This window comes from Tribolium castaneum, chromosome 6, assembly GCF_031307605.1.
Source record: "Tribolium castaneum strain GA2 chromosome 6, icTriCast1.1, whole genome shotgun sequence".
Lineage (NCBI taxonomy): Eukaryota > Metazoa > Arthropoda > Insecta > Coleoptera > Tenebrionidae > Tribolium > Tribolium castaneum.
Window position 1 is genome coordinate 580,804 of NC_087399.1, and position 21,866 is coordinate 602,669.

General features: G+C 35.4%; 2 protein-coding genes across 2 annotated transcripts; one reads left to right on the top strand and one right to left on the bottom strand.

Moving 5' to 3' along the window:
• The first annotated feature begins 652 nt into the window (after nt 1-652).
• LOC103314159 (uncharacterized) lies at nt 653-5,659 on the top strand. Its single transcript, XM_008199304.3, has 10 exons — nt 653-803; nt 850-1,925; nt 1,971-2,264; nt 2,312-2,648; nt 4,182-4,585; nt 4,631-4,781; nt 4,829-4,936; nt 4,980-5,049; nt 5,103-5,120; nt 5,166-5,659. The coding sequence occupies exons 1-10, from the start codon at nt 738-740 to the stop codon at nt 5,576-5,578; spliced, it is 2,937 nt and encodes a 978-aa protein (XP_008197526.1). The 5' UTR covers nt 653-737; the 3' UTR covers nt 5,579-5,659.
• An 8,889-nt stretch (nt 5,660-14,548) lies between these two features.
• LOC107398569 (uncharacterized) lies at nt 14,549-16,418 on the bottom strand. Its single transcript, XM_015983003.2, has 2 exons — nt 15,638-16,418; nt 14,549-15,588 (listed from the first exon to the last, which is right to left on the bottom strand). The coding sequence occupies exons 1-2, from the start codon at nt 16,383-16,385 to the stop codon at nt 14,603-14,605; spliced, it is 1,734 nt and encodes a 577-aa protein (XP_015838489.1). The 5' UTR covers nt 16,386-16,418; the 3' UTR covers nt 14,549-14,602.
• Nucleotides 16,419-21,866: the final 5,448 nt, after the last annotated feature.

Genomic DNA, 21,866 nt, shown 5'->3' on the forward strand with positions numbered 1-21,866 from the left:
TTCGACCAAATTTGGCGATTTTTTCGTTCTAGTTTAATAAAAACAGGAAGAAAAACTTGATTTTTGGTCTAAATACGCGTTTAAATCTTCAGAACTTGCAAAAATAATGGCATTTTTGACATTATTACTTTTTATTAAAAAATTTTGCATAATAATTGATTTTTTGCTGAATAAACAATAAGAAAAGGTGCATTTTTGGTCATTCTTGACCAAATTTGGTAATTTTTTTTAATCTATATTAATAAAAACAGGAAAAAAACTTTATTTTTAGTCGAAAAACGTGTTCAAATTCGCAAAACTAGCAAAAATAATGTCATTTTTGAGATCATTTTGTGATTTATTGGCTTACTTTTCAAGAAATTTTGTACAATAATTGAGTTTTTAATGAATAAACACTTATAAAAAAATTATTTTTGGTCATTTTCGACCAAATTTGGTGATTTTTCCGTTCTAGATTAATAAAAACAAGAAGAAAAACTCAATTTGTGGTCTAAAATGTTCAAATTTTCAGAACTTACAAAAATACCGTCATTTTTGACAAAATTCTATGATTTATTTGCTTGAAATTTTTGCTGAATAATCACTTAGAAAGCTAAATTTTTCGTAATTTTCGACCAAATGTGGCGATTTTTTCGTTCAAATGTCACAAAAAAGCACATTTGAAGCAACCTGCTGTCAACCAGTTTCCGTTCCATCCCTTGTCAAAAAATCCCTTCGAACCATCAGATTCGTGCAAAATGGCCGAAAGCGTTACACTTGTAACACTCTCACAAATGATCGATTTATCGTTAAATTGCAACGAGGTAATCCCCCTTTTGCCAAAACCCCCCAAAACTTTTTTCCCACAAGGGCATTATCAACTTCCACGTCCTCCACACCTTCCTCCACGTCGTTGTCCAACAACTAAAAATGCACGACGTAGCTGTGGAATTCCGAGGCTCCGACAGCGAAAAAATCCAAGCCTTGATCAGTACCGTCAAACCTACCTCCACCCACCTCCTCCCAAAATACAACGTCGTGCCTGAAGAAAGCGTCAAGTTGAAGAAAAAAACAGGACCCCATCAGAAGAAAAAAGCCAGTTTACAGGACGTGATGGCGGAAAAAGAGCGCCAGAAGTTGGAAGAGAAAAAAGAGAAGGAAATCCGTGTTATCGAACGCCGGAAAGACTCAAAGGAAGACCCTGACCTTAACCCCCTCCCGTTGAAATCACCCCCAGGTAGCCTCCTTGGAATCACTCCTGCCGACCTCCAGACGGTTGTCGTGGTCGAGTCCCAGTCAACCCTCCCCCAGTACACTGTGGCCCTCACCAAAACCACCTTCGACAGCCTCCAAAATGACCTAGACTCGCTCAAAATCCAACTCAAGGAGTTACAAGAACTCCCAGCTAATCTGGGCTTAATTGGGGCCACGAGGTCCCAGTCAAGCCCGATCCTGGACATGTTCCAAATCCTCCACTTGACCAAACGAATGGACGCCAATGAGACAGCCCTTGAGAAAATCGGTTCGTTGATTGAAGACTTGGTCAAGAGCGACAAAGGGCAGATGCCCCCAACCATCATCGAAAGGGTCCAAGAAGTGCGCGCTTCAGTCGACGAAACCCAAAAATACACAGCTGAACGGCGGTTAAGTGCGTTAAACGAGGTCGAAGTCAGGCTAACTAACCTTGAAAATGCTGTCAATAACTTGAATGAGAATATAGCAGCTGTGGCCACAGGAGTCGGCGAATTTAAACCGCAAGAGCCAATTTTGGAAAAACCAGCGTCGGCTCAGCCCAGTTTGGGGCCCTCTGATATGGCCAGCGTTGCCAGAACTGAGACTAGTAGTGTGGTCCCCGAAGGGGCCAAATCTCCCTCGAGGAAAAGCCAAGGGACGGAGTCGGTCAAAATCATGGCCCCGCAGGTGGTCTACCAGAGCCAGATCCAAGAGTAGTTTTAGCAAAGTGTCGATTTGAGTCTAGATTTGGTTTTTAGTGTCGATTTGGGTGAGTTGCCCTCGAACCAGGCCCTAATCCTGATCCAGGAGGAGTTCCAAAATTTGAAGAACTGGATGACTGAGAGTATCCAAGAAGTGGACAAGTTGAAAGCTTTCGCTCCGCCAGCGCCTGGCGAAGTTGACACGCGAGTTGTTGACAGCAAATTCAACGAATGTAGTCGGAAAATCAACGAACTGAACGACTTATACAACACGCAGATCAAGCTCCTCAGTGAGCAGTTCAACAGCGTCCAGAGCGAAATGAACGAAGTTGCCACCAAACTTGACATAATGTAGTCAATGTTAGTTGGTTGTGGTCGTTGTTTATTTGAAATTTTAGTCTCCCGGGAGGTGATTCGACCGGGATTAGTGCCGAGACGACCATGGATTTGGCCAATAAACTCACGCTGCTTGAGAAGGAGATGATTGCAATTTCGGATAAGGCCGAAGAGTTGCAACAGGAGAAGGAACAGCGTGATAAGCAGACTGAAGTGATTATGGAACAGATTGATATTTTGAAAATTGTGAAAGCGAATCGGGAAGATTTGGAGGATGCGTTGGGTGAAAAAGCCGATGCTTGTATGATTAATCGGAAAGTGTCGCATGATCAGTTTGATGCTGCCTGTGATGATTTGTATAGGGGTATCGAGGAGGCTTTGTCCAAGCTTGAGGAACAAGTAAGTGCCAAAATGTTATTTTTTTTAACAAATTTTACGTCACTGGTTTCTGAATAATTATATTTTTGGTTACAAATTAAGAAATACGTTAAAAAAATTAAGCAAAAAATGACAAAACTCGACATTTACACATAAAAGGCTTTATTTTTTTGTTTTGTCTTATTTTATAAATTTTTTATAATACTTCACTTTAAACTCACTCTGTATGTCTAAAAATATACAAAATATAGCTAGTTTTATTTGGAAAATATATAAATTTGCATTGTAACATTTTTTGGATAAAAATAAAATAAATATTAATTTTAACATTCCGGGAGTAAAAAAATGTATTCAGTAGCTAAACCTTCACCATTTTAAAAATTATTTTTGGAAGCACTTTTTTCCAAAATTAATTCCTGGATCCGCTACTGTGTACTTTAACGATTAATGCCCTTTTGAATTTAAAGCCATTGACGTATTGAATTCTATAATATAAACTATATAAGGTACTTTTGCTGGGTCATAAAAAATAATTATGTATTACTAATTATTTAACATTATTTTGTTTTTTCTAATTCTAGAACGTTTCTTTTTGTATTCTCAAAATCTTGCAATTTTTTTTCTGTAATATTTCCACTGCTTTAACTTATTTTTTTGTTCTCTTTTTGTTTTTTTTTTGTATTTTTTATTTTTAAACTTTTAATTGCAGAATCCAAATCTCTGCTTTTAGATATTTATGCAGTCTGCAGTTATATATTTTTCTGGCTTTGTTTTTCAAATTGTTCAATTTGCTCTAAATTTCTGTGGCATGAATTATTGAAATTAATTTATATTAAATTTTACTCTGTCTTACATTTTCAGACGAATTTTTATGTCATTTATTATCTTCGATAATTTATTTCTTCAAGGAATAAAGCACTCTTTGCAATTGCTTCCACTAGTCTTCATTAGCAACAGAAAATTTATAAATTATTTCTTTTACTTTAAAAAATTATTACATTGTCTATCTAAAAACATAATGTTACAAATGTACAAGTTAATCACAAAAGAAAGACTTTAAAAGTTAATTTTAGCAAAATTTTTGACCTAATTTGGTACAGTTTTGAGTTTTGTGAACAAATCTTGCGAAACGATTGAGTTATTTGTGGTGAAAAACGTTTGAACTAATTGCGAGAATATTTTTGATAATTTTTATCAAAACAAATTGATCCACAATTTATCCACACATTTATAATAGTAAACTTGACATTTTCTTAGAAAACAGCAAAATTCCAAGTCGTTTGTCCGCCACTACCAATAATAATGCAAGGCCTTTTGCATCGCCTTGTGATTGGCCCGTCTTACAATTGGGAGTGCATCTCCCACCACAATATCCAATAAGAAACGCTCGAATCGCCTTGCAATTTTTTGCGCGGCCGATAAACAAGTAGGAGATAATTTTACATTTTTATTGGGCAAATAACTCGTTCTTGGGACAAATAAAACACGCGTAATTTAAGGACCCGCCCTTCACTTTACAAGTTGGCATTAATTGAATAAAACTTTCCCAAATAGGAGGAAATGTGGCACCAAGCCCTCGACTCGATCCAGCGCGAAGTTGGCAATAAACTTGACAAAATGGAAGTGGATCCATTACGCGACTTTGTCAACAGTAAACTAAGAGCACTGCAAGAGAAATTCAAGTCGTTAAGTGCCCTCAAACGAGAGCAGGAAGCTGCAGGAACAAAGAGTCGATTTTTGCGAAATGTTAATTGTATTTCCTGTGATAAGGACGTAATAATGAGGAAAGAAATGGATGCCTCTTTAAAACCCAAAGCCTATGCAATGCCAGCTAGTAGAAATATGGCACCTTATCTAGCTTATGAATTGGACCAGTTGAGAAAGCAACAAAAATGTGTCCCCAATAGCAAGAATCTGAACTTTATTGAAAGTGCCTTGAAAACACGAGGAAATAAAGAGTGATTGAGTGATTTAAGTGTGATTTTTTGTAACATTTGTTTTAGGAAAAATCATTTATGTAACCGGTATTGTGGAGGGAGTCATACTACGACCACCCCCCAACAGAGGGTGACACGATTGGGGCATTTCCTGGAACAGTGGGGTCCTGAAATAGCCCCCTTACAGGATGAATACATTCGAGGGAACGACAATCATGTAACAATTATTACGATTTTTTTTATTTTTTCTTAAATTTTTTACAGATGTATAAAGCTCGTGACGAGGCTATTTATACGAAAAAAGGGAGTAAAGTTGAAAATGGGCCTAAGGGGAGCATAAGGCCCTCTACAGCAGGAGGGGCACCCATGATGGTACAATTAGTAAATTTTTTACTTGGGGTAATTTTTTTTACAGGAACAGGAAGTTCCCCAAGGGAGGAACACTTACGTGAGTGCTGAAGCTCACATGGTTGTGAGTAAAGAAGGTAATTTTCTCAATTCTCGATAAAAATTGCATTTAAAATAATTATTTTTTCAGCCGAAGAAGCAGCAAATAGTGAGTCAAGTCAATACAGTTATTTCTCGTAATTAATTTTTTTAGAGAAGTCGCTTAATATTGGAGCTGTGCCTATTGAGGAGGTTACTCAAGCCTCTCAACAAATACCAGTCAAGGTCTCAATTGAGGAACCAGTGTCTCAAAAGGCGTCACAGTTGGGTAAAGCTGCGTCTCAACTTTCGAATGAGCAGCTAAGGAAAACACAAAGTGCGGAAGGGAAAAGCTCGCAACTTTCGGGTGAGAGAAAATCAGCAACGATAGAAGGGAAAAGTTCGCAACTTTCCGGTGAGAGAAAATCGGCGACTCCAGAAGGGAAAAGCTCGCAACTTTCCGGTGAAAGAAAATCAGCAGCGATAGAAGGGAAAAGTTCGCAGCTTTCTAATGAACAGAAGAGGTCCCAAAGTGCCATTGTGGGGAAAAAGGGGTCGGAGCAAGCCGTGGAAAAGGGACAAGAGTAATTTAGAAGTCTAATGGTTTAAATTTTTGTCAAGTCATTTATTGTGGACGTTTTTAAACAAAATAATAAAATTTTTAGTGCATTATCTGTTTATTTATTTTTTACTATTATTGTTAACCTTTTATCTAAATGGGCTATAGCCCAGGACGGCGGAATTTTTATTTATTTATCTTTATTTTGATTAAAAAAAGTAGTAAATAAACAGCTTGTATTTTTAATTGATGAGATTTTTAATTTTCAACGTATTTTTCAGGTTTTACAAACATTTTTATAGTTTTAATACATATTATAGAAAAGACGATAAGTAATAGTAAAAAAAAGCCTGAGTAGTAAATAATACACTAAAAGGTCTTTGAAATAAGTCAGCGGCAATGTAATATTATGCAAGTATAGAAAAAAATCGTAAAAATGACTATGTTTTTGTAAAAACAAAAAAAATTTAAATAAAAATATGCTGACTTCTGAATAATATTTAGAAAATTAAGAAGATAACTACAAATGTAGTACAGGTTATTGGTGACATTACGAAAAACTATTTCTGGTTTTTAAATTTAATTTTCAGAACAATTTTGCAATTTTTAAAAAACTTGTGTAAGACCTGGATTTGCTGTTTCATTCAAATAAACTGTTACGGAGTTAAGGACAGATACAAATTTACGGATTTGTTTCTATCGGAAAAATGATAGAATTTGTTTGATCTTGACTTTTTATCTGTTGTAGAGTAGTGTATATTTAATAAATTAAATAAATATTTAACGTTTGTGAATTTTTTCTCATTTTCTGAACTCACCAATAATTTCTTTTTAAAGAACTGTTATCATTGTCAGGGGCGGCAAAATTAAGCAGCCCAGGGCGGCAACAACATATTTTTGTCCTGAAATATTTATCAAGCTAATAACATGTTTGCCGCTTGAAATAATGACAAAATCGTGCTCGGAACCCGAAACTATTGCCACAATGTTTACCAAACTAGTTACGAGCTTTCTGCTATTTTCTGTCGTTTTATGTACAAAAGACCAACTCAAGTGTGTTTACAAGATTTTGACCAAGTATTACACCCCTCCTTGGACAATAATGTCCATTGATACGAATCTAAACCTTGGATTTTACCCAATAATTTGTCACAACAGCTCGGTTGAGAGATTCATTAAAGTGACTCATCGATTACCAAACCTGTACATTATCACACTTGAACGTAAAAACCTGAGCGAAATTTTCCACACTTTGGAACAAATCGAAATGTTTGAACCGAAAGCAATTTTCATAATTATCCTGACACGTGCCAGTCCCCATATTTTCCAAAACCTGGCCCAACATTTCATTTACAAAGTTGTTGTCTTGACCCCTCAGAACGATTTGTTAACTTACGACCCCTTTGTCATTGAGGACGCCCTTGCAAAAGGAGTGGCGCCAAAAAATTTGGGCAAATGCATCAATTTTGATCCCTCGCGTAAAATTTTCACCAAAAGTTTGCCCTTTTATTGGCGCAACACAACCGTTTCCACCACTTTTATCCAACACTACCCTTACGTTTTTCTCGAGGGCGGCTCCCTCAAAGGGCAATTTTTCGACATTTTGGACGTGGTGGCCAAAAAATTGCAATTTCAAGTGAATCTGACCGAATTTCGCAGTCAAAATAACACGTCCGAAGCCGCCCTAAGTATTAGTTTAACCCAAAGACACTTTGCCATTTTGATCAGGTTTTTTACAGGCTGGGGGCTCCCACATGATGCTAAACCACCGTCGGACCGACGTCCACAACTACTTCAAATTCGACCTGAGTCAGATCAATTTACCCGCGCATTTTTACTGGTTTGCCCCGAATTGTTCCTACTCGCCCGTTTGGCGCATTTTTTTCCGCCAGTTTGACTTCCTTACGCTTTTTTTCACCACGTTTTTCCTCGTCTTTTTGAGCTTGATTTGGTACAAAGTCTCGGAACGCAACGATTTGGTTTACACCACTTTGCTGAACTTGCTAATGCTGGTGGAGGCTCCGATTTTTGAGTTTGCGAAAATTCGCAAAATTTCGGGGCGCATTTTGGCCACTTCTATGTTTGGGTTTTTGATTCTTTCGGCTGTTGGCAAAAATGAGTTGCTTCGTTCGTTCACAACGCATTTGACTCAGTGTCCGTACAAAAATTTGCAGGACATTATCAAAAATAATTTAAAGTGTTACGTTAGCAGTGATATGAAAGATTATTATCAATTTCACGACGAAGTTCATAGTCAGTATGTTTCAAATTGTGTTTCAATTGACGAAAACGACGATCACAGAACGATTTTTAAACGAATAGCCACACATAAAGACACGGCTGTGATTAGTCGAATGTTGAAATTTAAATTTGCAAGTGCTGATCTTTATAAGGAAGGTTTCCAACACATGATAATGCACGCCATTCGGCCACAAGTTAAATTTGATTTTGTTTTCACGTATTTTACGAAAGGTTTTCCCGTGTGTGATAGTTTTAATTTAATTATTCAAAGAATGGACTCGGCTGGTTTAATTATGTTTTTTCGGGACCAAGCGTTTTACAAAATTAATCAAAACCTCAGTCGGAGGGTTAGACTTTTTTCGGAAATTGTTACTTTTGAGAGCATTTCTTTTGCGTTCTATTTGTGGTTAATCGGATTAGGTGTTGCTGTTGTGGTATTTTTTATCGAAGTTGTAAATAATAAATTTAAGTAAACTGTTATTTCAATTTCTGTTGTTATTTTTACAATGGTAAACAAACGCATTATTTGTAAATAATTGAGTTTCAAATGAAACTTTTAGAAAAATGACCTAAAAAAAATTATTACTAAAAAACTAAAAACTGAAGGACAAAACGGTTTACTTCATTGAATTTTGCGGCTTAAATTACATATTATACCAAGCTTTTGACAGAACTAATTGACCTGAAAACATATTTTATAAATTATTTTAAATTGAAAAATGGTGGATGCGCCGGGTTATTTATTAAAACTTTTATAACTCAAAAACTAAAAGTCGTAGAGCAATGCGGTTTGTTCCATTGAATTTAGCGGTTTATTTTCTGTGTTATATCAACTTTTCACGAAATTTAAAATTTTCAATTTTTTTGCTCAAATTTCCTGAGCAATACACTTACCTTCAAAGAGGTGAAAACAAATTTTTTTTTAAACTAACTCCAGCAAATTTTTATGGACTTCTACATGTCTTAACAACCCACTAAAGTTGTTGAAAGTCCACAAAAAGTCTAAATGTTCGATTTTTTGATGTTTAATTTTTTCAATATTCGTCGCAGTTTTTGCCGGTTTTGGGTACCCGGAACATTTCTCGAGCAATAGCTCCGGAACTATTAGATATAACCCCATGAAGTGTATAATCGTTGGAAAGCTCTTTAAATTATCTATTTTTTTCAAGAAAGATTATTGTTCTCCGACTAATAGTTTTCGAGCAAATTGCTGCTAAATGCAAAAATTGGTAAAATTTTAAAAAATTTATAACTAAAAAACTATTGGGAATTTGACAGTTTTCTCGATGTCAATCGATTCCCCGGATCATTTTGCATAGGTGTGGATCAAAATAGTTTCACTTTTTGGAATAGTTTAGCCGTAAATGAGAAAATAAAAAAAATTAAAATCGACCAATTTTTAAAGTGTTTCAAAATCAAATAAAATCGATTCTATTTTATTGATTTTGATGTGCTCTTTACGATGATAAAAGCAAATTAAATTCGTGTTCTTTATTAATTATTTGATCAAAAAATTTTCTCTGTGTGACAGTGTTAATAAAATTCATCAAATTGTTCCTTATCAGTGAAAACGTATCAGCTTTTTCAATTGAAATCATACTTTCCGCTGTCAAAAGTTAAGTACAATTCGATTAATCCAACTTGTTTATTCCAAATTTGACCACACATAATGATATTTAATAGACATATAAAACCCCCAAATCGTTTCATCGCCACATACTCAACTATTCATGATCAAAACAAGAAAATTGCTCCGATTCACATTTTCCCTGTGTAAGTAGAATGAAGTGGCAATATTTTTGTGTCACCTTTGTACAAATGTGTTGGTGCAACGAAACCAAATGTGTCAACAAAATCCTAGAAACACATTACGAACCCGGACGTGTTATTTTACTAAAAAACTCACCACACCTACAAACTACATTGCCCTCAATTCGCCAAAACGGCTCTCAACCAGTTAAAAGTTTCATTCATCAAATGCCCGAAATCGTCGTAATAACAGCCACCGAAATCGGTCAAGACCTAACAACTTTGGAAAAAACCGAGCTATTGAACCCGCGAGCCAAATTCGTGATTATCTCAAACGAAACCGCAAAGTTCCCCGAATTGTTTCAAACACTCGCTTTGTACTTCATCTACAAAGTTGTGGTAATCACCCAAGGGCGGGAAATAGTGACTTACGACCCTTTCCGTAACGAAAACATAAATAATAAAGTTGAACCGTACCCACTGTGTGACTGTTTTAACCATAATCTTGCAAAAATCTTCGACAAGAAGTTGCCAAAATTTTGGCGCAACACAACGGTTCGGGTCATTTTCAGCGAGCATTTTCCCTACTTGTATTACGAAAAGGGGGCGCTACTTGGCGAAAATTTCAAAGTCCTGAACTTAATTAAAGAAAAACTCAAGTTTAAGTTAGTTATTGAAGAACTAGACGAACACAAATCCTGGCGTTTTGTCGATTTGTTACAAGACCGGAAGTTCCACCAAATCGCAAATCTCCAAACTTTGAAGGTTCACAACCACTTGAAAGTTGATTTGGTGCCAATTGACTTGGCGGCCCATTTTTACTGGGTGGTTCCAAACGGGGGCCAAGTCCCTTACTGGAGAATCTTTTTGCAAAATGTGGACCCCCTTGTCTGGCTTTCAATCGTTTTTTTCCAACTTGTGGTCACACTTTTGTGGTGTTTCATCGAAGGCAAGGACTTGCTTTACTCGTTTTTCACCCACTTCCAGCTTTTTTCCGAATCAAACAGTTTCAACGTTTTGAAAATCAGGAAAACTTCAAGCCGGGTTTTCATCGCCTCGTCCATGTTCGCCTGTTTGATTCTTTCGACGAGTTTCAAGAGCGAAATGTTGAACTCGTTCACCACAATTATCTACGATTATCCGATCAAAAGTCTTGACGATATTATTGCCAAAAACTTGTCCTGTTTTGTGGCACAAGACATGAAGCTTTTGTACAAATCAGTCGGGGATTTTTACTACAAGTACGTCTCAAGCTGTGAGGTTTTGGACGATTTGGACGACCAACAAGACATTTTACTTAAAATCGCGCTCGAGAAAAAATCAGCGACGATTTCGCGCAATTTGAAGTTTAAATTTGCGGCCAATACGTTGCTACAGATGGGGTACAAGAAACCACCGATGTTTTTGATCAGGAAACAAGTCAAGTTTGATTTTTTGTACATTTATCTAACGAAGGGGTTTCCCCTATACGACCGCATTACCGAAGTTGTGAGTCGGATGCATTCGAGTGGCTTCACAGCTTACTTCCGGAGAATCGTCGATTATAAAATAGCAAGTGCTTTAAAATCGAATGAGAAGATTCAGTCGAAAAATTTGGAACTTGAAAACGTCTCCATGGGGTTTTACGTACTTTATATCGGACTGTTTTGTGCTTTTATTGCCTTTGTTGTGGAAATTGTTTTATTTAAGCGTAAATGTAGCAAGGAAATAAATTAAGACATGACTACAGAGGACTATAAATTAGGAAACGGAACAAAATCGCAGGATTTTCTGAACCCAAAAACATACTACGGCAGAGTAAAATGAGGGCGCTTCGAGCATAATACTGTCTCGGTGTCAAAACGTTTTAAATTAATTTAAATTCAACCAAAGCACTAATTACTTGGAAAAAAATGCAGAAATGTTGAGCTTTGCATTCTCAATAGACTGAGAAAAACTGAGGACTAAAATTTTCATGAGAAACATGAGAAAAAATTTATTTAAAATTTGAAATTTGTGCTCTTTTCCGTGTTTTTCAAAACGCTGCGAATACGGTTAAAGATACAAAAAAACTGTTCAACAAAAAGTTGTAGAAAATTAAATTTTCTACAAAAAAGTCCGCGACACGATATGTCTATCTACAACGGTTTAGGTATAAATTCAATTTCCAATATTTGATCACCGGCAAAATGACGCAAATCCGTCGATTGAGCGTCTTTGAATGACTTTGGGGCCTAAATGATTGAAGATAGAAATTTGGTCTTGCGGACTTTTTTAAAGGAAATTTAATTCTCTACAACTTTTTTCTAAACATTTTTCTTGTATCTGTAACCGTATTCGCAGCGTTTGGAAAAATATGGGACAGAGTCCAAATTGGTAAAACTTTGAAATTTTTTTTAATATAGTTTTGGATATAATGTTTGCACTATTTTTATTTTCTACTATTGAGAATTTGATGCTCTATCTGCCTGTATTTTTTTATTCGTCTTGTGCTAACTGTTATTTAATTACAACAATTTTTAAAACTTTGTTGCACTGAAAACTTAGACGGTTGGAACAACTGCGCCTCTGGCGACATTAACGGAACTATCAAGGACTGGGACGTTTTATTTGCACGTCGTTTCCTAGTTTTAGTCATCCGTAGACATCACCTGATTTTTTTAATTTGTGTTTTTTTGCTGTCGTGTCGAAAAATTACACCAATTTTTAAAGAACAACATTTTTCCATTACCTGGGCAATTATTGTAATTCGATCGAATTTTGCCACTTTAATTTATTAATCATTGATTGGTCGAACGATGAGTTTAATTCTCATTTTCCTGTTACTTGCCTTTGATTTAAGTAAAAGTCTCGATTGTCTTGACCAAATAATCACGAAAAATATTTTCCCAAAATCAGTGATTTTTTTAATAAATTGTGATTTCAAAATTTCATTACCGGCCATCTACCAGGACTTATCACACAACTTTTTGCACATTTTTCAAGTACGGAAGGTGGACTTGTACGTGATAAAAATAAAAAATGACTTAGTCCAAGTTTTGGAGACTTTAACCCATTATAACAATTATAACCCGAGGGCAAAATTTATTATTTTAATCGAGTTATTTGACAAGGAAATTTTCGCCCAATTGTGTGACTATTTTATTTACAACGTCTTAGTGTTAGAAACTACAAGTCAAAAACTAATCACTTACAATCCCTACATTTACGAGAATATTTTCAATCGAAAAATTGAGCCAAAAACTTTAGGCAATTGTGAAAATTTTGGAGAAAACGTGCTAAAAACCCAACTGCCAAAACTTTGGCGAAACACCACGATCAGGACAATCTATTACGAATTTTTTCCCTACTTGTACCTCCAAGACAACGCAATTAAAGGAGGCGAATTCACATTTCATAATTTTTTCATCGAAAAAACAGGTTTCAAGGCCGATCAATTGATCCTCAAAAAAGACATAGCCACTGGTTTTGCCAAACAAAATCACAGTTTTGTGGGCCTTTTTAGTCGGTAAAAATCGTCTCAATTATTTTTTGTTTATTATTAAAATTTTAGACGATCTCCAGACGCGCAAAGCCCAGATTTTGATGAATTTCCGGCAAGCCAACCTGGCCGCATATTTCGATTTTGAGTTGGTACCATTGAATTTGGGCGCGACGTATTCATGGGTGGTACCAAAAGCCCGCCGTGTGCCCTTTTGGAAATCAATTTTCCTAACTTTTAACATTTTCCTCTGGTTGGTTATTTTGGTGTTTTTAGTATTGCTTGCAACCACTTGGCGTTTTTTGCAAAACCAGGGTTTTGTCACGTCTTTTTTGACAATTTTCCAACTGATTTTGGAATCAACAACTGTTGAAATAACCAGACTGCGGACGAATTCAGCCAGAATTGTGATTTATTCAACACTTTTGCCCTTTCTGGTCATTTCTAACATGTTCAAGTCGGAGATGATTCGCTCATTGACTAGTTTTTCCTTCGAGAAACAAATTAATTCTCTCAGGGATATTGTTGAGAATGGATTATCCTGCAGTGTTACAAACACCGTCAAATTGTCCTACTTTCACTCAAATGATCCTTACAAGGACTACGTCCAGAACTGTGCAGTTCATCAGTTTGAGGAAAAAAAGGATGAGATTTTTGACCGGATTGCCTTCAAACGTGATCATGCAACCGTTTCAAGAACCACTCAATTTAAATTTGCTTTGAGCAAATTTTACAACATGGGACACAAGGAACCATTGCTCCATATGGTACCAGGTCCTATGGCTTACTATTACATTTATGTGGCAAAAGGGAGTCCTTTTTACCACCGTTTTCTCGACATTAGTAGTCGATTACAAGCCTTCGGGTTTAAGAAAATGTTATTTGAACGGAACAAATCCAAAGCTGAGACTGTTCTAAAAATACATGAAAGGATCAAAACGGACGATCTAACCATTGAACACATTGCTGTTGCTTTCTATTTGTGGTTTTTTGGGATAGGTCTGGCCTTTGTGGCCTTTTTGGGGGAAATAATAGACAAGAAGCGAGTTTCGAATAAGTTGGTTTTTATTCCGTAACTTATTATTTATTAGTTTTGACTCCAGAATATTGGGTTAAATAATATAATCTAAAAAAAACGACAAACTGTTTTTCTTTACCTTTTCTAATCGATAACCAATAATTGAACTGCATTTAACATGAAAACGCAACAAGATTATTCCATTAACTGCAATCCTAATAATTTAGCTGCATTTAGCTAAATTTTATATTTAAGTTTAGGGATTACTTCAAAAACAAAAAATAAAAGCTCATAAAAAGCTACTTTGAAATATTTTAGTATAGTTTACTGGGAAACTACATTATTTCTGTAGCTAATGACTACATTAATATTTATTTCATACTTATTCAACTGGGTGAATATAAATTGACTAACCTATTAGAAAAAAAAATTAACTCGCCGTAGCAAAGTTTTGTCACTTTTCTATGCTTTTAAAACTGTTTAAGTTCAAACAAATAATTTTATTGATATTAATAAATAAAATAAGTGGACTCAACAAAAACCGTATATTTGTCTTGAAGTCTTTGATGACAACAACAACAAGCTTTACAAGTACATTTTGACTAAAACTTCGGCCAGAAACACCAAGAACGCAGCCCCCAGCCCGATCAGAAAAAGATAGAAAGCCACAGCAACTTGTTTGATCGACAATTTGTTCGACTTATTTAACTGATGAGAACTTATGACCCTTTTACTTTGCCATACTATATTTCTGAAAAGATTTGTGGTGATTCCATTAAACTGAAACCTTCCACTAATTTCGCAAAAACGGTGATAAAACGGAGTTCCTTTTGCTAAGTAAAGATTCATATAATTCTGACTAACCCGTGCTGGTATCACATGCATTATCGGCCCTTTAAACCCTTCTTGATAAAGTCTAGTCAACGCTCTTCTGTACTGCGTCAATCTGGAGATTGTTGCAACTTTTCTCCCAGCCACAATTTGATCAAAAATCGCGTTATTGACGTCTTCTGACTTGTGAGTGTTACAATTCTTGACATATTTGGCGACATTGTCGTCAGAAGAAGCGAAAGTTTTTTGGATCGATTCTGTGATATTACAACTCACTTTGCTCTCAATTAAATCTTCCAAAGAATCGATTTGTGCTTCGTACGAGTTGCTTGTGAGTGACTGGATCATTGCAGTTCTGAAAGTCGTTGATATGACCAGAAAGGGCAAAAGGACCGCAAAAAGGAAAAGTCGGGTCAAGTTTGACCGAATTTTGACTACACTAGGAAGGGATGCTTCAATCAATATTTGGTACATCACCAAAAAAGATGCAATGAAGCTTCGGTTGTCCAAACATTGCCAAATCAGACTTAACGAAACGAGGAGCGAAGTAATTATCAGCCAAATATCGTATTTAAAACTGTAGATAATTGCCTTCCAGTACGCTCGGGGTTTTGCATGGGGTACCACCCAGTACTGGGAAATGTCCATATAGAGTGGTACCATGTCAAAATCATGAATTAAATTTTCGTGGGCTTCGTACAAGTTTAATAGGATTGTTGCCTCACGGTTGTAGAGACTTTCTAAAATTGTTTAGTCAGTCTCCAGTTAATAATTTTGAGAAGTATGTACTTAAGGTGCCCTCGTAAGTGCCGTTCCGTTTCCCAAAACCGGCAAAATCAATTTTGAGAAAAGTCTGGTTTTTGAAAGCCACTTTTTCGAAGAACTGCTGGTAAAGGTAGAATTCACCGCCTCTTAACCTAGTTTTAGCGTCATACAAATAGGGAAAAAAGTCGTGAAAAACCGCCGAAACCGTTGTATTTCTCCACAGTTTCGGTACTTTTTTGTCTCTCTTTGATAAATCAAAAGCCTCGCAATTGCCCAAAATTTTTGGTTCAAGATTTCCATCAAATATTTTTTCGTTTTTCAATGGTTCAAACGTCGTTAGAGTCAGATTGTTCCGTTCCAGTAAAATTACATCGTGAATGAAGTATTTCAATAATTGTGGGAAAACATTTTGGGCATCTGTTTCCAGGACTATTATAAAGGTAGCTCTGGGATTATAAATCTGAAACTGTAAAAGAGACTCGATTATTGTGGCAATACTTGCGTCTAGTGTCACAATGTAAATGTCTGGTTTACGAAATTTAAAAACGCGGAAATATTTCAGGGACAAATTCTGGTAAACCACCGGAAATGGGACTTTAAACTGCGAATTGATTAAAAAAATTTCAGAGTCGGGCAAAATCACTTTACTCAAAATTTTCTCCAGACAGTTATCTATTTCCACATTATTGCCAAAAGTTGGTTCAAGTAGAGAATAATCTTTTGCGCTTGAATAAGGAACAAGGCAAGAAATTACAATAACTGTCCACAGCATTTTGCGTTTTGTTTGACACACCTTTTATTTTAATTCTCCTACAAAATCAGTTTAGTTGATTTTTTGATAAAAGCTTTGTGTTCAACTTTTACTCGTATGTTATGTAATACCACTTGAATATTTTATATTTATTCGACCGCGTTTAATCAATTTAAACTCGCACGATTTTCCAGTTACATGAATGTCATAATCGGCAACAATTTATTGCGTTAAAGAGCAGTTAATGAATTTTAATTCTTTTTTAAATATACACAAAATTTTACTTTGGACTTGATTATTAGCTTAATGAAGCCTGAATAATAAATAAACGTTTAACATTTTTTTGATTGCCAAATTTCTACAAACAATAATACAATACAAATAAATACAGGAATTTATTTGAAAAAAAAAAGAAAAGATGTTAAATACAATAAACAAAGATAAAAATTCAACCCCAATATGGTGTGTCTCATTTTTTCAGTTAATATTGTCTTCAAACTTTGGTACGCAATTAATGCTTAATACGAGTAGTTTATAAAATTTTCACTGGTCACTTGGAATCATTTTATTTATTTATTTTAGGTTCTATTTAAATAAAAATATAATAGGTATACTTATGTATTTTTTATTTAATACCACTGTTTCATACTAAATAATTAACAGAATTAATGATTTAGGTTTTTTCACACTTTCTTCATATTTTTTAAAGATTTAATAACTTTGATCCTTTGGTGGTTTTGTTATCATTATTATAAATTCATGTTGTTATTGCTCCATTATTTACAATTTACTCAGTCTAGAAAATATTTACTATACTATGGAAGAAGCTTCAATCGAAATATTTTTCACACCTAACTATGCCACTAAAATATTTCCTCTTATCTTTGCTACAATTCATAAACCTGTGCCATACACAGAGAAACAATCAGTGCATAAATAAAATCATCAAAATTTACAGCAAAGTCGATTCACTAATTACCTAATTGACTCCAACCATGTAATAACATACCCAGTGATTCACCAAAACACAACACTCAAAAACTTGATACAATTCCAATACAGACGACCAGATTTGTACGTAATCACAGTCAAGGGCGATTTAAAACCCACCCTTGAATATCTGGCAAGTTTCGATATTTTCAACCCTCGGGCACAATTTATTATTTTAATCAAAACAACCAACTACAAGTTTTATTTCCGAGAATTAGCCCAGTTTTTTATTTATCGTGCAATTTTGGTCGACACTAAGGGAAACATTGTTACCAATAATATCAAAATCATAAGATGCACTCAAGCAAAAGAATTCCCTAAAGATTTAACACATCATTTGTGGAAAAATACTACAATTCCAGTTGTCTTCTACCAGGATTATCCTTACCTTTATGTGAAAAATGGAAAACTGGGCGGTTTTTTTTACAACCATTTTACCACCGTTCAGAAATTTCTAAAATTCCGGACAGAAATGTTCGAGTTTGTTAATGGGGGGTACGACAATCGCAGCACCACGTTAGGTGGGCTTAATATTTTGTGAAATAAAATAATTGATTTAACTTTTAGAGTTGTTAAAAAGTCGCAAATACGCAGTCATGATCAATTTCGAAAATGCAAATTATTACACACAGTTCGATTCCGTTTCGTTAAACCTCGGAATGCAATACTTTTGGGTGGTTTTAAAAGCCGATTATTCACCCGGCTGGAAAGTACTTTACCGCAGTTTTGATTTATTCACCTGGCTTTCAATTCTATTTTTTCTAATTTTTTTGAGTTTTTTCCACAAGAAAAACGACTTGGTCCGAATGATTTTACTCCACTACCAGTTACTCCTCGAAAATGGTTTAAACTTGAACAATTTACGCAAAAACTGGATTACTTTAGCCACGTTATTCGCTTTCATGGTCTTAACCACAACCTTTCAGACCTTGATGATCGTCTCATTTGAGAAACGCCCAAAAGAACGTCAAATAAACACACTCAGAGGGATCATTGATTCGGGAATGAAGTGTTACACAAGTGCCGAAGTCAAATTATTGTATGCCACGTTAAAAGAGCCCTTCAAAAGTTACATTGGCAATTGTACCACCTTGACGGACACACACCGAAACCTTCTAGTCCAAGAATTCGCCCAGAAAAAACCCACAGCGGTCACACTCAGAAGAATAGAATCGAAACATTTCGCCTACAAATTCTATGAAATGGGTTTTGAGGACGGGCTTTTGTACAACATTCCGGCAAGGATTAAGCTAGACCCTGCCTATATTTATTTCGCAAAAGGACATCCACTGGTTGCCAGATATCGGCAAATAGTGGCTAGGATGTTCGACTGTGGGTTTAGGAAATATTTGTTAGCCAAAGCTGACTACAAGATTGATCGGTTGCTCCAAGCCAAAAGCTACATTCGGCCGCATAATCTGACTTTTGAGCAGATTTCGGTGGCTTTTTACGTTTTGTTAGCCGGCTTGGGGGTCGCTATAGCTGTGTTTTTGGCCGAAATGTGTTTAAAATTTCCATTATCAATCACCAGAATCGATAAGCAATTAACAAAATAAAAGGAAGCTATTAATACCAACTGAATCATTAGTATTGATTATTTCGGCCCAAATATTTCAATTTTAACACCAAACATGGGAGTTTTACTGTTTTGTGCCTTTCTTCTATTTCCAACAACTTCCAGTTTGGATGCAACTGAAAAATGTATCGAGAAAATAATTAATTTTTCGTACAAACCCGACTCTTTGATTTATTTAATTGACACAGGCTTGAAATTACCATTCCCTGTCGTTTACCAGACGAGTTCCAGCCCCGTATTGCAATTATTCGAGTACCAGAAACCACAATTTTACGTTATTAGTGACAAAACAAACCTGGCAAATTTAACCAAGTTTGAGATTTTTAACCCGCGGGCAAAGTTCATACTTTTGGTGAATTCGACTGAGTACGGGACGTATTTTCAAGAACTGGCCAATTATTACGTCCACAGTGTGGTTTTGGTGACTTTGGACGGTCAAGTCATAACACCAAGTCACAAAATTTTAAATTGTTTGGACAATAAGTTGGGGGTTTTTGACCAGGGAAACACCCAACAGGGGAACAGCTCACACAAAGTGATTTTTTTTCAAGACTATCCGTACGTTTTTTACGACAGGAGGAACAATCTGCGGGGGTTTTTCAACCGATTTTTAAAAACTGTGAGTGAGGGCTTGAAAATTGAGCTCAAAATTGTGGAAAACTTGCAGAATGAGACTGATAATCGAACTGCTGCTTTAGGTTGGTTGGGTTAATTTGTTTTCGGGAGTAATTTTGTTTTCTAGAGCGTTTGCTTCGGCGAGAATTTCCCTTCATGCTCAATTTTAACACAGCCAAGAGGACCGACTTTTACAAATTTGACTTGGTCCCACTTTACTTAACGTTTTACTTCTATTGGGTGGTTCCAAAGTCTGAGCCTTTACCGGCTTGGAAGTCACTGCATCGTAATTTTGATATTTGCACCTGGACTTTAATCATCTCAACTCTCCTAATTCTATCATTACTGAGACGTCTGTTAATTAAGAAAAACCTGAACAACTCGTTTCTCCTCCATTATCAAATTCTGGTCGAAAATAGCAATTTTGCAGTTCATGGGATACGCAAAAGTTCGACTCGACTTGTGGTCTTTCTTACAATTTTCTCCTTTTTAATTTTATCGACAAGTTTTAAGACTTTAATGATTCGTTCGTTTACGAACGATTTGCGCGAGCAACAAATTGACAGTTTTGGGCAAATAGTCGAGTCGCAAATGTCGTGTTTTACGACTGATGAAGTTAAGGAGATTTATGATTTGTGGTACGTTTCAAATTGTGCCACTTTGAGTGATCGCAACAAAAAGCAAGTCCTTGCCAGGTTTGCCCGGAAGGTTCCAACTGCGTTAACACTTCGAAGGATTGAGTACAAATACGCAGAATATGAGTTTTATTTGATGGGTTTTAATGAACCTCTCTTGCATTTGATAAGACAAAGGATTAAGCTGGATTATGCCTATATTTATTTTTCGAAGGGCCATCCACTTTATTTCAGGTTTAAGGAGCTTGTGAAACGATTGGCCAATTCGGGGATTTCCAGCTGGCTTGTCTCAAAAGCCAATTACCGGATTGATCGAATACTAAAAACCAAAAGTGCGATTTTTTCCAAAACTCTCGACTTTCACCAAATTTCGGTCGCTTTTTATTTACTAGTGACAGGGTTGTCGGTTAGTGTACTAGTTTTTAGTGTAGAAATGTATGTTCGTTTTCATAAATAACACTAATTTACAATTTTTTTTTGCTTAAAGTTTTATACTAAAAAAAATTAAAACATATTTTTAAAATTATTTTAAATTGAAAAATGGTGGATGCGCCGGGTTATTTATTAAAACTTTTATAACTCAAAAACTAAAAGTCGTATAGCAATGCGGTTTGTTTCATTGAATTTAGCGGCTCATTTTCTGTGTTACATCAATTTTTAACAAGATCTAACATTTTAAAATTTTTTGATAAAAATTAAGATAGGCATTTACGAAAGTGGAAAATTTTATTCAACAAAAAAATTTATAACTCAAAAACTAAAAGTCGTAGAGCAATGCGGTTTGCTCCATTGAATTTAGCGGCTCATTTTCTGTATTATACCAAGATTTAAAATTTTTAATTTTTTTGCTCAAATTTCCTGAGTAATACACTTACCTTCAAAGAGGTGAAAAAAATTTTTTTTAAACTAACTCCAGCAAATTTTTATGGACTTCCACATGTCTTAACAACCCACTAAAGTTGTTAAAAGTTCACAAAAAGTCCAAATGTTCGATTTTTTGATGTTTGCTTTTTTTCAATTTTCGTTGCAAATTTTGTCGACTTTCGGTACCTGAAACATTTCTCGTGCAATAGCTCCGGAACTATTAGAGATAACCTCATAAAGTGTATTATCGTTGGAAAGCTCTTTACATTATCTATTGTTTCCAGAAAAGTTTATTGTTCTCCGACTAATGGTTTGAAAGTAAATGTTAAAAAACTTACAGTCTTATTTTTTTTCTCACTTATGGTTAATTATTCTACATTGGTTTCACCTACGGGTAAAAAACGTTGTAAAATAGTTTAATCGAAGTTTATTACATTTTTGTCAATTGCTACCATTGTATTTGTTAATTGCAATCGATTCACATTCAACAAAATAAAGGGGTTTTCCGCAATTGTCTAAGTAGCTCTACAATGAAAACCATGTTATATTGTGCTTTATTTCTTGTCTCAACAAGTGAACCAACTTCCATCACTAAATGTCTGGAAGATTTGATTGAAATTTATTTCGAAACAAACAGTGTAATTCACACAATTGACACAAACTTACAAATCAAATTTCCATTAATTAAGCTGGATTCTGGCCGCAAGCACAAATTTTTCCACTTCCGAAAACCAGACTTTTACATCATTACAACAAAAAACTTGGAATTGCTTCACAACTTGTCACAAAGTGATGATTTCAACCCACGTGCTAAATTTATTT